Source organism: Artemia sp. Qi Xiang Cuo, chromosome 1, assembly GCF_049724085.1.
Source record: "Artemia sp. Qi Xiang Cuo chromosome 1, ASM4972408v1, whole genome shotgun sequence".
Lineage (NCBI taxonomy): Eukaryota > Metazoa > Arthropoda > Branchiopoda > Anostraca > Artemiidae > Artemia > Artemia sp. Qi Xiang Cuo.
In genome coordinates, this window is record NC_142794.1 from 93,236,846 (window position 1) to 93,250,248 (window position 13,403).

General features: G+C 34.9%; 1 protein-coding gene across 1 annotated transcript in view; it reads right to left on the reverse strand.

The window, feature by feature from the left end:
• Acsl (Acyl-CoA synthetase long-chain) overlaps window positions 1-13,403 on the reverse strand; it is a 55,477-nt gene that overhangs the window by 12,916 nt on the left and 29,158 nt on the right. The window contains exons 8-11 of the mRNA XM_089087840.1: window positions 12,739-12,878; window positions 9,088-9,242; window positions 6,820-6,963; window positions 4,548-4,685 (exon numbers count right to left, since the gene is read on the reverse strand). Coding sequence (XP_088943966.1) covers window positions 4,548-4,685; window positions 6,820-6,963; window positions 9,088-9,242; window positions 12,739-12,878 — 577 coding nt within the window. The remainder of the gene's footprint in view (window positions 1-4,547; window positions 4,686-6,819; window positions 6,964-9,087; window positions 9,243-12,738; window positions 12,879-13,403) is intronic.

The following is a 13,403-nucleotide window of genomic DNA, read 5'->3' on the forward strand; positions in this document are numbered from 1 at the left end:
AAGACGAAAACTTACCAGAGGAAGCCCAAAATATTCTAGTTAAGTTATTCAATTTATCTGTCAAAGAGGTTTATACTCCCAAGGAGGGGAGGAAAACATCTATTATGCCCATACCCAAAGGACTCATCTTATCCAGTCACCTAGACCCATCAAGGGTGTATCCAGGATTTTTGTTCAGAGGGGGGTGACAAGAAAGCTTAAAACGCATCAAAAATTCGTTTATATGTATTTTGTTATGTTTTTTGAGAGGGGAGGGGTTCAACCCCCCCCCCACTCCCTCTTTAAGTTGGTAGAAGACATGATTAAACAAAGTAGGATAGTTGGGATGTTACAAAAGCTATACAGAGAGAATAGTTTAGCTTCCAGCCCAACTGAAGTACAACAGACTACTTAGTTAGATTCAAGAATCGGATAAAACAATGCCTTAGATGCAGGATGGAAACTCCTGCGTCTAAGAAACTACATTCTTACTTCTCTTAGACAAGAAATCGGCATTTGACTGAGTTGATTTCAGAAGAGCTGAGGGAATTGGAATTCCAATTGAACGTATAACCTTGATTTATAGCTTCATGAGGAGGCGTGAGATTAGGTTACTGACCTCAGGTTACTGATCATACAAGTTTACCCCAGGGGGGTGTTTTAAGCCCTATAATGTTTGTAACATATTGTAGCGATCTGGATCGGTCAATTGTCCTTAGGTGTATAACGCATATATAAGCAGATAATATTCTGCATATATATCAGATCACTCCATTGGTTACTGTGAGTGCTCAGGTAGAACACCAGTTAATGAGATAGCATTTTAGGATAGTATGATGTGGATAAGTGTTATGCAGTAAAGATAATGAGCGTTTCCTCATACTCAATGATGGTGAGGATAGTAAGTAAGTATTTTTTAATGTGCTAAAAGCCCTAGGGCCATGGCAACGCAAAACAAAAAAGAAAATCTAATTCTGTGCTCCATTGCCAACCTGAGAAATCGCCCTAAATTTGTAACACTTGCAAAAAATTCATGTCTCAGTACATTAACAAGCAATCTCTCATCAAACCCATACTTTTCATATACTTCAATAATAGCCTGACTCTAAAAAATGACCAATTAAGAGATCATTTACATATTTTCCCTGATGATTCTAAGCGGGAGAGGGGTGCTGATTGTGCACTAGTGGTTCCCAGTATGTCAATATCTTGCAGTTATAACTTATCATGGAATCTGTCCCTTTTAATTTAAATGATAAAACCTTTTCCAAGGCACTTGATTTAATTAAGTGAAATGAACACTGATGAGTTTGACAATTTGTTCTGACTCTGTGTCAGTGCTATTATACCTGACGAATGAACATAGCCCTAGTTTCAAGACATATGAAGTGTTCATGATATTACTAGGTCTTTGGAAAGCGTGAGGAATGAAACAATTTGCCGATAGTTTGGCAAAGTGGTATATTTTGAATACCCCAGTTTTTAACATAAAACCTATACAAAGTGAATATTTAATTGTAATATTTAATTGTAGATTTACATTGTACTATATGATATGGAGTGCAATGATTACATTAGAACTTGTGCTAATCGTAATTGTGCTAACAATGCGTCATCTAGTGATCTGGTACACGATATCAGATCTATATCGTTTTTTTCAGATTAGGGACAGGCTATGCTAAAGCCAAGTCAGTATTGAATAAGTGGGAGAAATTCAACTCCAATTATTGTGGTATTTGTAATGATTATGACGATGTTATGAATATTCTAATGAGATCCAGGAAATATGAAGTACAATGAAATGTGTTTAGAAACCTGATTATTAAGCATTTTTTTTTTTTATAAAAGACATGAAAGCCTAACTAAAGTAAAGTCAAAACGGATAGTCTCTGAAAGCGACAAAGCTGGCATAGCTTTTTCAGGGTTGTATAAAAAATCATTATTGTCATTTCTTCGTTAGCAAAAAGTTTTATACCAAGTTTTGTAAATATATACAACAAAAATCAGGAGGATTGATTAGTGTTTTTTTTGTTGAATATTAAATTTTTAATGTGACTATGCTTGTAGATTGTGACTATACCAAAGAAATTAGCAGTGTCATGAAGATTTTGGTGAAAATAAAAGTTTATCTATCTATCAATCCTGATGACTATTAAATCCTATTACATCCCATTAAATCCTATTACATCCCACTACATTCCATTACATCCCATTACGTCCCATTAAATCATATTACATCCCATTACATCCTATTACATCCCCGTACACCCCATTACATCCCATTACATCCCATCACATCCCATTAAATCCTATTACATCTCCTTACATCCCATTACATCCCTTTACATCCCATTACATCCCATTACATCCCATTACATCCCACTACATTCCATTACATCCCATTACGTCCCATTACATCCTATTACATTCCATTACATCCCATTACATCCCATTACATCCCATTACATTCCATTACATCCCTTTACATCCCATTACATCCCATTAAATTTTCATACATTCAATTGAATCCTATTAAATTCTTATACATTCTAACCCACTCTATTCCAACTCAACACACCCCTATACCTCCCATTAAATTCCTTAAACTCCCTTTGCATACCTTTACCACCCTTAACATCCCTAAACATCCCATTACTAACCCTTACATCCCAAAATATTCTTTTCCGTTCAATTACCTCCTATTACACACTATTACATCCAATTACATCCCATTAAATTCCATTATATCTCATTATATTCCAATACATCCTACTAAATTCCTTTAAATCCCATTACATTACCATACACCCTTGTGTATCCCATTACTTTCTTACACCGCCTATTCTATTCTTATATGATATTATATACCCCATTACATCCTATCAACTTATATTAAATCCCATTACATACCTGGCTCTTCCCATACATTCCAGTTAAATTCTTAATGTACCATTACATCCCATTACATCTCTTTAAATCCCATTAAATCCTAATACGTCCCATTATGTCCAATTAAATCCCATTCCATCCCATTACATTCCATTACATCCCATTACATACTATTACATCCCTTTACAACCCATTACATTCCATTACCTTTTAACAAATTACTTTGCCTTCCATAACATCACATCATAACACCTTTATACCCTAAACATCCCTCTGTACTTTAACACATTCTTTTGCATCACATTACGTCCCTATTCATCACTGTACATGTCATAACATCCACTTACATCTCATTACATTCCATTGAATTTTTTTAAATTTTATTTCATCCCATTACATTCTATCGCATTCCATTAAAACCCTGTACATCCCATTACCTCCTATCGCTCCCTACCGTAATTTATTATACTTCGTCGCAATTCAAGATATCCCATTACATCCCATTGTATTCTGTTACATCTCGTCACAAACCATTCCATACAATACATCCCATTAAATCCCATTTGGTAATTCGTAATTTAAACATCACGTGCCTTTATTTGAAGTCTAACTCTAAGTCTAAGTCTCAAACGATTGCACGTATGAGCAGTTGATTCGCTTAAACATAAACCAAACAAAAACACCAGGTCTAGCAAACCAAGAGGTCTCTAGGGCGTTAGTTGAAAAAACAAATTTGAACAATTCTGTTGCAAAATGATTGAAAAGGCCAACAGGCAGAGGAATAATAGGTTTTATACAGAAGATATTCTAGCAAAGGAGAAGGCTTGCCTTCTGTTTTTGCTGCTTTCCCGTCCCCGTGTCTGTCCTCGGGAGTCACGTTCGGTGGCCCTGGACTTCGGCTTGCGCATACCGTACTTGTCATGATGATGTCACATTCGTATTCGTACTTGAGTTGAATTTCAAAAAAATAAAATTCTTCCGCGGAAATTTAGTAGATATTTTTAGGTGTAGAAAATTCCATTTCAAGGATTATTTTCGGAAAACTTAACCTCACCAACGTCTGAGTCAAGTACACCTAAATGTATAAAAAAATAGGTTTGAGGTACAGACTTCTTTAAATGGACCAACTAGCTGTTTCGTTTCTGATGGCATGAAACATAAATTCGTAACGTGTTGGACCTGGAGGCCTTTAATTCAAAAAAAAAAAAAAAAAAAAAAGGCATAAAAATAGGCCAGAGATGATCTATCCTAATCAGCTTGAAACTTGAAAGTTTCTTAAATCCCTTTTAAGCCTGCGAAGAGAGAAATGAACTATTAAAATCCATAAGACTCTAGGTCTACTGAAAAGCAAACTAAACTGGAAATATATCGTAATAAAAGAAAAAGGCCATTGCAAAGAACAAAAGCCCAAGTGAAAAGTTTTCAGACTGCTCACTCCAGTGTTTTAAAATACAGTTAGGAAGCGCCAACTCCAGTGTTTTGAAAGTCATGTGTCATCAAAAGGAATAATTAATATAGAACATGGAAACTTTGTCACCACTAATTAGCTATTCAATGAAATATTAGAGGAATTCAATTTTTCAAGTAGTAGAAATTGTATCTCCGTTCCCTATTCCCCGGTTGCTACTCTGGTAGCCTATCTACTTGTTCGGAGTTTTAACAGAATATTAATCACAAACCTATAATTTGAAATGTCCCATCTTCATGTACCACGCCAATATCCCCACTTTTGAACCATCTCCTTCCGTTTTCTTCGTAAAAATCTTCCCTTGTTTTTTCCTGCTGCTTAAAATATCCAAGCGCTACATTGTCGCCACCTAGTTTAAAAAAGGAAATATTACTGTGAAGAATCTCTCCGATGAGCCCAGATTGATAACATATCCTAGAAGGTCTATTATTACAATTTTAATGTTTTTTTTATCTTTTAATGCGTACTATTTACTTTTTAGTTTAGTTATTTTGTATTTTTGGATCTTTTTCTTTTGTATCTAATTATTCTTTGTTTTTTTGCTGTCCTGGAGATTTTCTTCCTTATGATAGTGTTGTGATTTATATTGTTCCTTGGTACTTGACAATCACTAGAATGCGCAAAGAAATTTTTGTTCAAACGCATCAATCAAGGAAGCTGTTCTTTCTATTCTTGGAATTCCGATACTTCAGGTTTTTCCTCTTTTACTATTAATGTCTTTTTCTTGTTAAACTTTACCCTTTCTTCATAACTTTGCACTTTTGTTCATCGTAAGCTAAGTTATTCGGGAGAGTTCGCTATCCCATCCAAAGTTTCAAATATAAGCCAAACATATCACGTCAACCTTTTCTTCCCTTTCTTTGGCATACTGCATAAGATAATCTTAATATTTAAGTAATGCGCACTATGTATGCACATTTTATGTTACATGTGCCATTCTATATTATTTTATTCCAGCTAAATGAAACTGAAAACAGATTTTTCAGCATGAACGTAAAGAGTAGATCAACACGAAGAATCAGACAGGAATTGTCCTAAATGAGCAGGGCTGCGGCTCTCTGAACCCCCAATCTGTAAGATGAAGTATAACCCTTATTATTTTTTTTCATTGTTCTCTGTGAATGATTGGGCTGGTGAAGGTGTATTCGCTTTACACAGAAAACTATTCAGCTCAAACTTTTTTCGAAGACACGAGGTAAATAAACATTTATAATTACCGGCCGGCTATTTCTGCTATACTATTAGAGCAGTATGTCAGAAGAGAAGTACAAGAAAAAACGCAGGGTATATTCCCTTGTGGAGACAGGAGAAAAATTGGCTTACCCCGTTCTAAACACAAAATTCGAATAAGCCCCCCCCCCTAAAAAAAAATAAATATCATGGAAATCAGCCCCCCCCCTCCCTGATAGTTTCCACTCGGTCTCTTAACCGTCAGATAAAAAAAAATATTTTTTCTTCGTAACAATTGCAGCTTTTAACCAAAAAGGAATATACCCTAAGCACTTTACGTTTTAACAGCAGATAGAAGGTCTAATACCGTAGTGGCACGGCGTCACAAACCTGTAGCCCTGAGATTGTGAGTGCTATAACAATTGGGCTATCTGAGTTTGTTAGTATATTTTAAACTCTATGGTGTGTATTAGCAGATTTACACCAAAATGACACAGCATACCATGCTGTGCCATTTGAAGGGAATGTGTTTCTGTTAAGTTTTTGTTAATAATTGATATTAAAAAAATATAAAATAAAACAATATATTCAAATAAAGGGGTTTTCGAAGCGCCGGTTTTCTTTTGAGGCACATGAACTTGCCAATTCTTTGCGTAAATTATAGTATGCTTTCAGTAAAGTGCCTCCAAGCCGTCCTTGGCCTCCTTGAGCAAGGCTCTGGAAAAGAATGATTTACGGTCTCCCAGATCGTAAAATTACTCTGGAGTTGATTTTTGGCCTATTTAATCCTATTCTCAAATTATTTGCGGAATTTCTTCATCCACAGTTGTCACGTCACAGAATTTGGCAAGTAATCGACGATTTACTAGGTTCAATCTATTTTTTTTTAGTTTAATGTATTTAGATAAAAATATTTTTAAGCAGAGTCAAAACCTAAAATGCAAAAAAGTGCAAATTTTCTGACACGACAGTTAAGAAATTGTGTTATATTGTAGGTTCCATTGGGAAGTCAAATTAAAATTCGAAGCCAAACCTCTTAATTTAAAAAGAGTTAAGATGTATAGTAAAGATTCACATTGCCATTATCATTTACTAGAATAAAGTGAATCTACTACTACTACTAACAACTCAGAGCAGCACCAAGTCACCTGAGGTAAACACAGCTACACACGCTCATCCCAATCTATTTAAAGCCTCCCTCCTCCCCCCCCCCAAGAAGTTCCTATTTACCTTAAATTTTTCCTTAAGACATCCGCCCACTCGATTCGGGAATGACCTGCTTTTCATTGTATCTGTAATGTAATATATCTTACCAACATGAATTTCTCCTCTTGGTGAGGGTTTGTCACTCACTAAATAACCGCCTTCCTCCCAAGACACTAGTTTGATATCACAGCAGACAAGGGGTGAGCCAACTTTACCAATGGATCTATCTTCAATGTCCATGATACAAGCACCTAAAATATCAAAAATGCAGAAGAAATGATAGAAAGAAAAAACATAAATAGTCAATGAAAGGAAATATACGTAAATATGGCTAAAGTCGATACCAAGAAAAAAACAAAAGTAAGAAGCATATTTTTTTGGAAAATAAATAGCAAACAAAAGAAGAAACAAATGAATAAAAGTAGAGAAATCCTTACGAAAAACTAGGCACAATTCTGGTGAAAGACAATCACAAACAACCTCTTAAAAAATAAATACATACAGCGAATATCGATGGCTCAGTCTAAAAAAATCCAACGCGTTACATAAAATTATAATAGCTATTTTTACCCTATTTTTCTTAAATACGCGGCACGTTAAATCCTAGATATATTACCCAAAAATATGGTGGTACATACTACAAGGAAGGCCTTCCAACCTGATGTCCCGCGACCCAGAAGGGTTGACTTGCATTTTTGTCATGGTTTTTATATATCGAAAGTACAAAAAGGGAATAAACTCAAATTACTCAAGCAAGATTATTGTGAAATTTTAATTTCTCTTAGGGCCCGCTATATCAAATCCTTGACACTAATTTTATCAAGTGCCCAAGATAAGAGGAGTACTCAAGACCAGCTACTCGGCGCCCCAAAAAGATCTTAAAATCAATAAAATAACTTTTTGATGGTTTGTCCAGACGACAGCAGTGAGTTGACAAAGAAAGTTTTTCAATTTAAAGTCAATCAATTTCAGGATACAAGAAAGTTGATTGAGTCCTTTGAAACGATTCGAATTGATTATCAGAATGAGGAAGCCGATTCATTACAAAGTTCTCTTTTCTTCATAATTTGTCCGCCATTTCATAACTAATAAAAGTGAACTGATGTTCACGAAATTGATTATAAAATTCCACAGGTCACATATAGGAGGGGATTGGAAACAATTTTGCGCACCCTGGAATTCAAGACCTCGGGCGTGCTGCTACTAGAGCTACTTAGCACTGCTATTAGAGCCAGAGCCATTTGCTACTTATTAAAGAATAAAAGTGCTATGCATCGCTAAAAACAACAAAGTAATTAAATAGCAAAAACTTTTATTACTACAGTTACCGCTGCTGTAAAAAACTCATCATAAGTCGATGAGTCGATTATGTCTGTCACACTCGCAAACACTTCTTAATTCCTCTTTGATAAGTACAAAGAAAAAAAAAACACTAAAAAGAATTAAGTTAAAGAATGAAATTACAGAAGATTAAATTAAATTATTCCGATACGAATTAATTACACTTTTTACATTCCGAGAAGTGTCTACGGCTTAGACACTTGGTTGACCACTGTAGGGTCAACCAACTTTCCAGTAGAAGAGAATGACTGATAATTCCTATATTAATATAGATATTCTCTGGCCTTCCTTCGTTCCTGCCTACACTAAGAAAAAAAATAAATTCAAGCGATAAATACCCATTTGAAGCTGGGTCGACTCTGGCTGAGCTTACAGAGTCACACCATTGACTTCTGCTCCAAACCAAATAACCCGCTACACCAGGACTCAAGCTCTTGCCCTTACGGACACAGGATTGCAAGTCCAGCACGCCAAAACTTAAATCCCAATTATTTATTTCACAAAGCGTGGGCGTGTTACACCTTGTTGAAATCATAGTTGTGGAGGAAGTTTCAATTTGTATATTTGAGAGCCCAAAATTGGACCTAAGGGATTGCTTCTCCTTGTAATTTCGGTCATGGTCACAGGAAACCAAAACTGCGGTGCAAACTGTAAAAAGGATTTGAATGTCATACGCTACATCTTGTGGAAGTGTGTAAAGGAGGAGTTTGTTTGAAATTGGCAAATGTTAGTTGGACCATCCAACTGCTACCAGCGGGAGGTCTTTTGGCGATTGTTAGTGCAAGCATAGTGGTTTTGAATGCGTGGTTCTTCATCTATACGAGGAAAAACTTAATTTTGCATCATATTTCCAAAATTAGGTAGCAATTGCTATCTCCAAATTTAAAATCAACATTTCTATACCACTCGAAAGGGTAGTTTTGTCCTTTAACACAACTTCTTGACGCCGATTTCAACTAGATTTCTTCAAATGAAGGGAGGCACATCAAATGTACTAGTTTATATTAATAGAAGTTATACTGCATTAAATATACCTGAAGATGTTTCTGTGAGACCATAGCCCTGAAGTATAGGGGCACATAATGAGGCTCGAACGAAAGAATGATTTTCCGGTGCCAAAGGGGCACCACCGCTGAGTAGAAATCTAACATTCCCACCAAGGAGAGACCTGATGGGTCGAAATATAATGCTGAAAAAGAAAAGGATATATTAGTATCCGAATAAACTCGTAGAAGTAAATTAAAAACAAGCGCATTTTTAGATTGACAAAAAAAGAGTTAAAAAAAGTTACAGAAGAGGAATAAAAGTATGCTAAAAGTAATGAAAAAAGACACTTTATCAAAATGCTCATATAACGAGAATAACGAGAACTTAATATAACGAAAACTTACCTCAAAATAACGAGAACTTAGCCCTCCTTCCTTCTTAGAAAAGTTTAGAATATACATGTATACAGTCAAGTATTTGTTTATGTATGCTTTTTCCTTTAATGACAGATTTCATAATCTAATAATAAAACAGATTTTGGCCTAGATACTCTCAGGAACAAAAGACCAGCGAGAATGGTTAAGTTTAAGAATATGATAACATCGGTGGCCGAGGTGGCATTTAGAAAAACGATACATGACAATAGGAAAGATTCTTGGTATACAAAAAAAAAACTAACTAAATAGTTGGGGCATGCCAGGAGTTTCAAATCAGGAAAGATGTCGACACTGTGATTAAGGAAGTAAAGATGGTGCTGAAAAGCAATAGATAAAATTATGGCAAACGGGTTGGGCAACGGTGTGTGTAGATGTTTACGCCGAGGTCAAGAGGCATGAAGGGGAGGGGGATATCCCAACTTGTGGCCTAAGAGGGAAGATATAACGTCAGCTAATTCAACGAAGAACGATTATGTGCTACTTATCGAAATAAAGAAGCAATAGGGGGCATTTTTTTGACGTGTGGCAACAACGATGTCATAGAAGACTTTATGTGTAATTATAAGGAGTTGAAGGATTTGGAGGGCAGATTTCTTTAGACTTAAGTAAGAGGTAAGAAATGGATTAAAGCCGCATAATGTTGGGGAGTTACATTATACCTGGAAAATACACACTTTTAATATTACTATCTGAGCTTAATATTTATTCTAAGATTTTTAATGTTCTTTCAAAATATTAGAGTCAAATCGGAAGCAAAATACCCAAACTTCAGACAGGAGCACGCCCAAGTATGGTATGATTTTCCTGACTGAAGGAGAGTGGCTAGAGATCTGAGATATATTAACACTGTGAATTTTAACTACCAAAAATAAATCAGTCTAACTAGCATCAAACCAATTACAGTTTCGAAGTTAAATGAAGTTGAAAACATGAAGTTACCTGAAATAAAAATTTAAAAAATCAAGATATGTGGGATCCAACCAATCTTTTTTGCAGCCTCAATTTTACAGCATATTGGTAAAGCTAAACTTTTTTTTTCATGAGGTCTTTATAGGTTTTAATCCGATGTCTATAAACCCTTAGAAAAAAGAAACATTGGGTACAAATGATCCAGTTTATTGAATATAAAAGTCACAATTCTGTTCCAAGCAGTCCAATATTGTCAACCGAATGACACAAAAACACTGATTTAATTAACCAATGGGTTCAACGCCTATCTTTTTTCAAAAAAAAAGTGAGGTCACCTGCCCCAAACCTATTTTTTTGTAATAGGTATACTGAACTCAGACACGTAAGCTTGTAAGTTTCAGACATGGATTACAAGGATATTCGGGTCAGCAAAATATAAGCTGATTTTTTTCTATGCCGAACGTGAACATGGTCAATTTCTCTTTAAAGCGTATAATTCTTTAAATATTAGGCGATTACTCTTTGGCTATCATCCATTTGAATTAAAGCAGTCAGCAAGGGCGAATCTACAGTATTTTCATTGGGGGGGGGGAGGCAAGAGGGATCCATATCCTAATATTCAAGGAGCATGGGCAATATAATAATTTTTTCTCCACATTATTGGAGGAGCAACTGCCCCCCTTGCCCCTCCCAAACGACGCCCCTGGCAGTCAGGTTGCCTGCAAATCCTGAAAGATTTTGGTCAGTATAGTCATCTCATCCAACAGGGATTTGCCTATTGATACCGCGTCGGTCGGAAGTTATTGTTGTGTTCTTTTATTTCTTGGTACATATAAATTCAAATATTTTCAAATGGGTGGTTCTTTGTAGATGAGCAAGGTAAGATAGGAATTATTTAAAAAATGGCTATCACAAGCCCCAGCTGGACCGAATTCGCATTCAGAGTAAAAAAACAAAAAAACAAAAACAAACAGAATAACATAAAAAACAAAACAAAAAAAGATCGTTTAAAACAATCAGAAAAATAAAACTGACAAACGCATATGACCCAAGAGGAAAAATCATAAGGATTTTTTAAATGCACGTTTCATAACCAGTCTTACAACGTGAGGTCAGATGTTGTCATGCAGAAAAACCATATATTTATACCGGCCGTGTATTTTGACTATGTTTCGTCAAACAGCTCAAAATTCATCTTGTTGACCTAACAACGAAGATGATTTGGCGGCCGGAATCTTCATCATAAGGTTGTTGTATTGAAGCCAGTTCCAGTCAACAATAGCGATGTGATGCCCAAAACGACTTTTTTTTTTTAGCTCTGAAGCAGTATTTTGGAACCGAAAAATCGTCGTTAAACGTTTCTCGGCTGTTACTCATACGGCACTCAATTTCAAGGCTTTCGGAAGTCCAAATGGTCCCACCAAGGCTTTCGGAAGTCCAAAGTCCACTTGAAAAATCATTGGTTGTATAAAAAAAAAAAACGCTTTCAAGCTCTGCTTAACTTTGATGTTAGTCTTCAGTGGATATAGCCTCCCAATTTTTATTTTCAAAACTTTTCAATCGTCTAGGGCGTTGTTTTCCTGTCGCTTCAATTCTTTAACTTTCAATTGTTTTTCTTTAAAATTTTCACTTGTCAAGGTTGTTGTTTGTCTGTCGTCTCAAAATCACCGCTTTTCAAGCATCAGAATCAAATCTAAAAACACTTTGGCAAACTAACCATACTAAAAACCAATACCACGTGATATAATGCAAAATTGAAGGTAGTTAAACTATGATCAGACACAAAATATTAAAAGCTGTGCCATCTCTGAAAAATCTCTTTTTCATGACATGCATCCTATAACTTTTTATAACAAATTAAATGTTAGACAGGGTTCAATAAATCATTATTAATTAAAATAAACTGGTAGAAAAAGGTAAAAAGAAAAAAAATGCCTTTTTTTTATTGACGGGATGGGTTTAAGGCCGGAAGAGCGTGGACTTTTTTCAAAAGGCAGCTATTTTCAGTTCTTTTAGGGCAGAAGGGAGGGAGGAGATTCTTGGAACCAGTGTTATGGGAATGACAGATTAGTATTGCCAAGCAAAGGCAGGTTAATAGCTGCATGAAGTAAATACAACAAGGGGTATTAACCCTTCTAAAAATAGAATTGGCACTACTATGTTTTCACTTGTAAGATAAACTCAACGACGATCACAAAATAAAAAATATTAAAGATAAAGCTAAAAGGGATAGCGAACGAAGATTATAAAATCAACATAAAGCTAAAAGGGATAGCGAACTAAGATCATAAAATAAAATAAAATTAACAAATAGCTAAAAGGGATAGCGTAAAAAAGAAGGAAAACAAAGACCTGTTCAAAATTGGAGTATCAAATACTTTTTGGTACCATTTTTCTTTATAGGAGATAGCATAATTGAATAATCCTTTTGAAAGCGGACCACCCTTTTCAACCTTTTCTGTGATATTCTTATATATTCGATCCAAGATGAGCTGAAAAAGAAGTTAAATAGTTAAAAAAAAAATAGGATTCAAAGGATAGGATCGGCCCACCCTCCATATTATTACAAAAAAAAAGAAGAAAAACCTTTGACTAAGTTAGAAATAAAGTCAATATCGTTAATATGTTTGTCCCGTATCCAAGCAAGCATAATATGTATGTCCCGTATACCAAGCAAAAAGGCGCATATTAATTTTGATTGTTTCAACAATAAAAGCATCGATTCAAATAATTCATTACACATTATACTGCCTTATTTATAACTTATTACCTTTTTGTATTACATTTCTTATCTTCCTTGTTACATTTATCTATATATTATATATATTATATATATATATATATATATATATATATATATATATATATATATATATATATATATATATATTTATTTATGCCCGCTTACAATGGAGAAATGGAAAAAAAAGCGGAGTACAGAATGAAACAAAGAAAGAAGAAAAATATGTTCAACACTAAAAATTAAATACAGGTATTTCATTCACAGAAACTGTTGA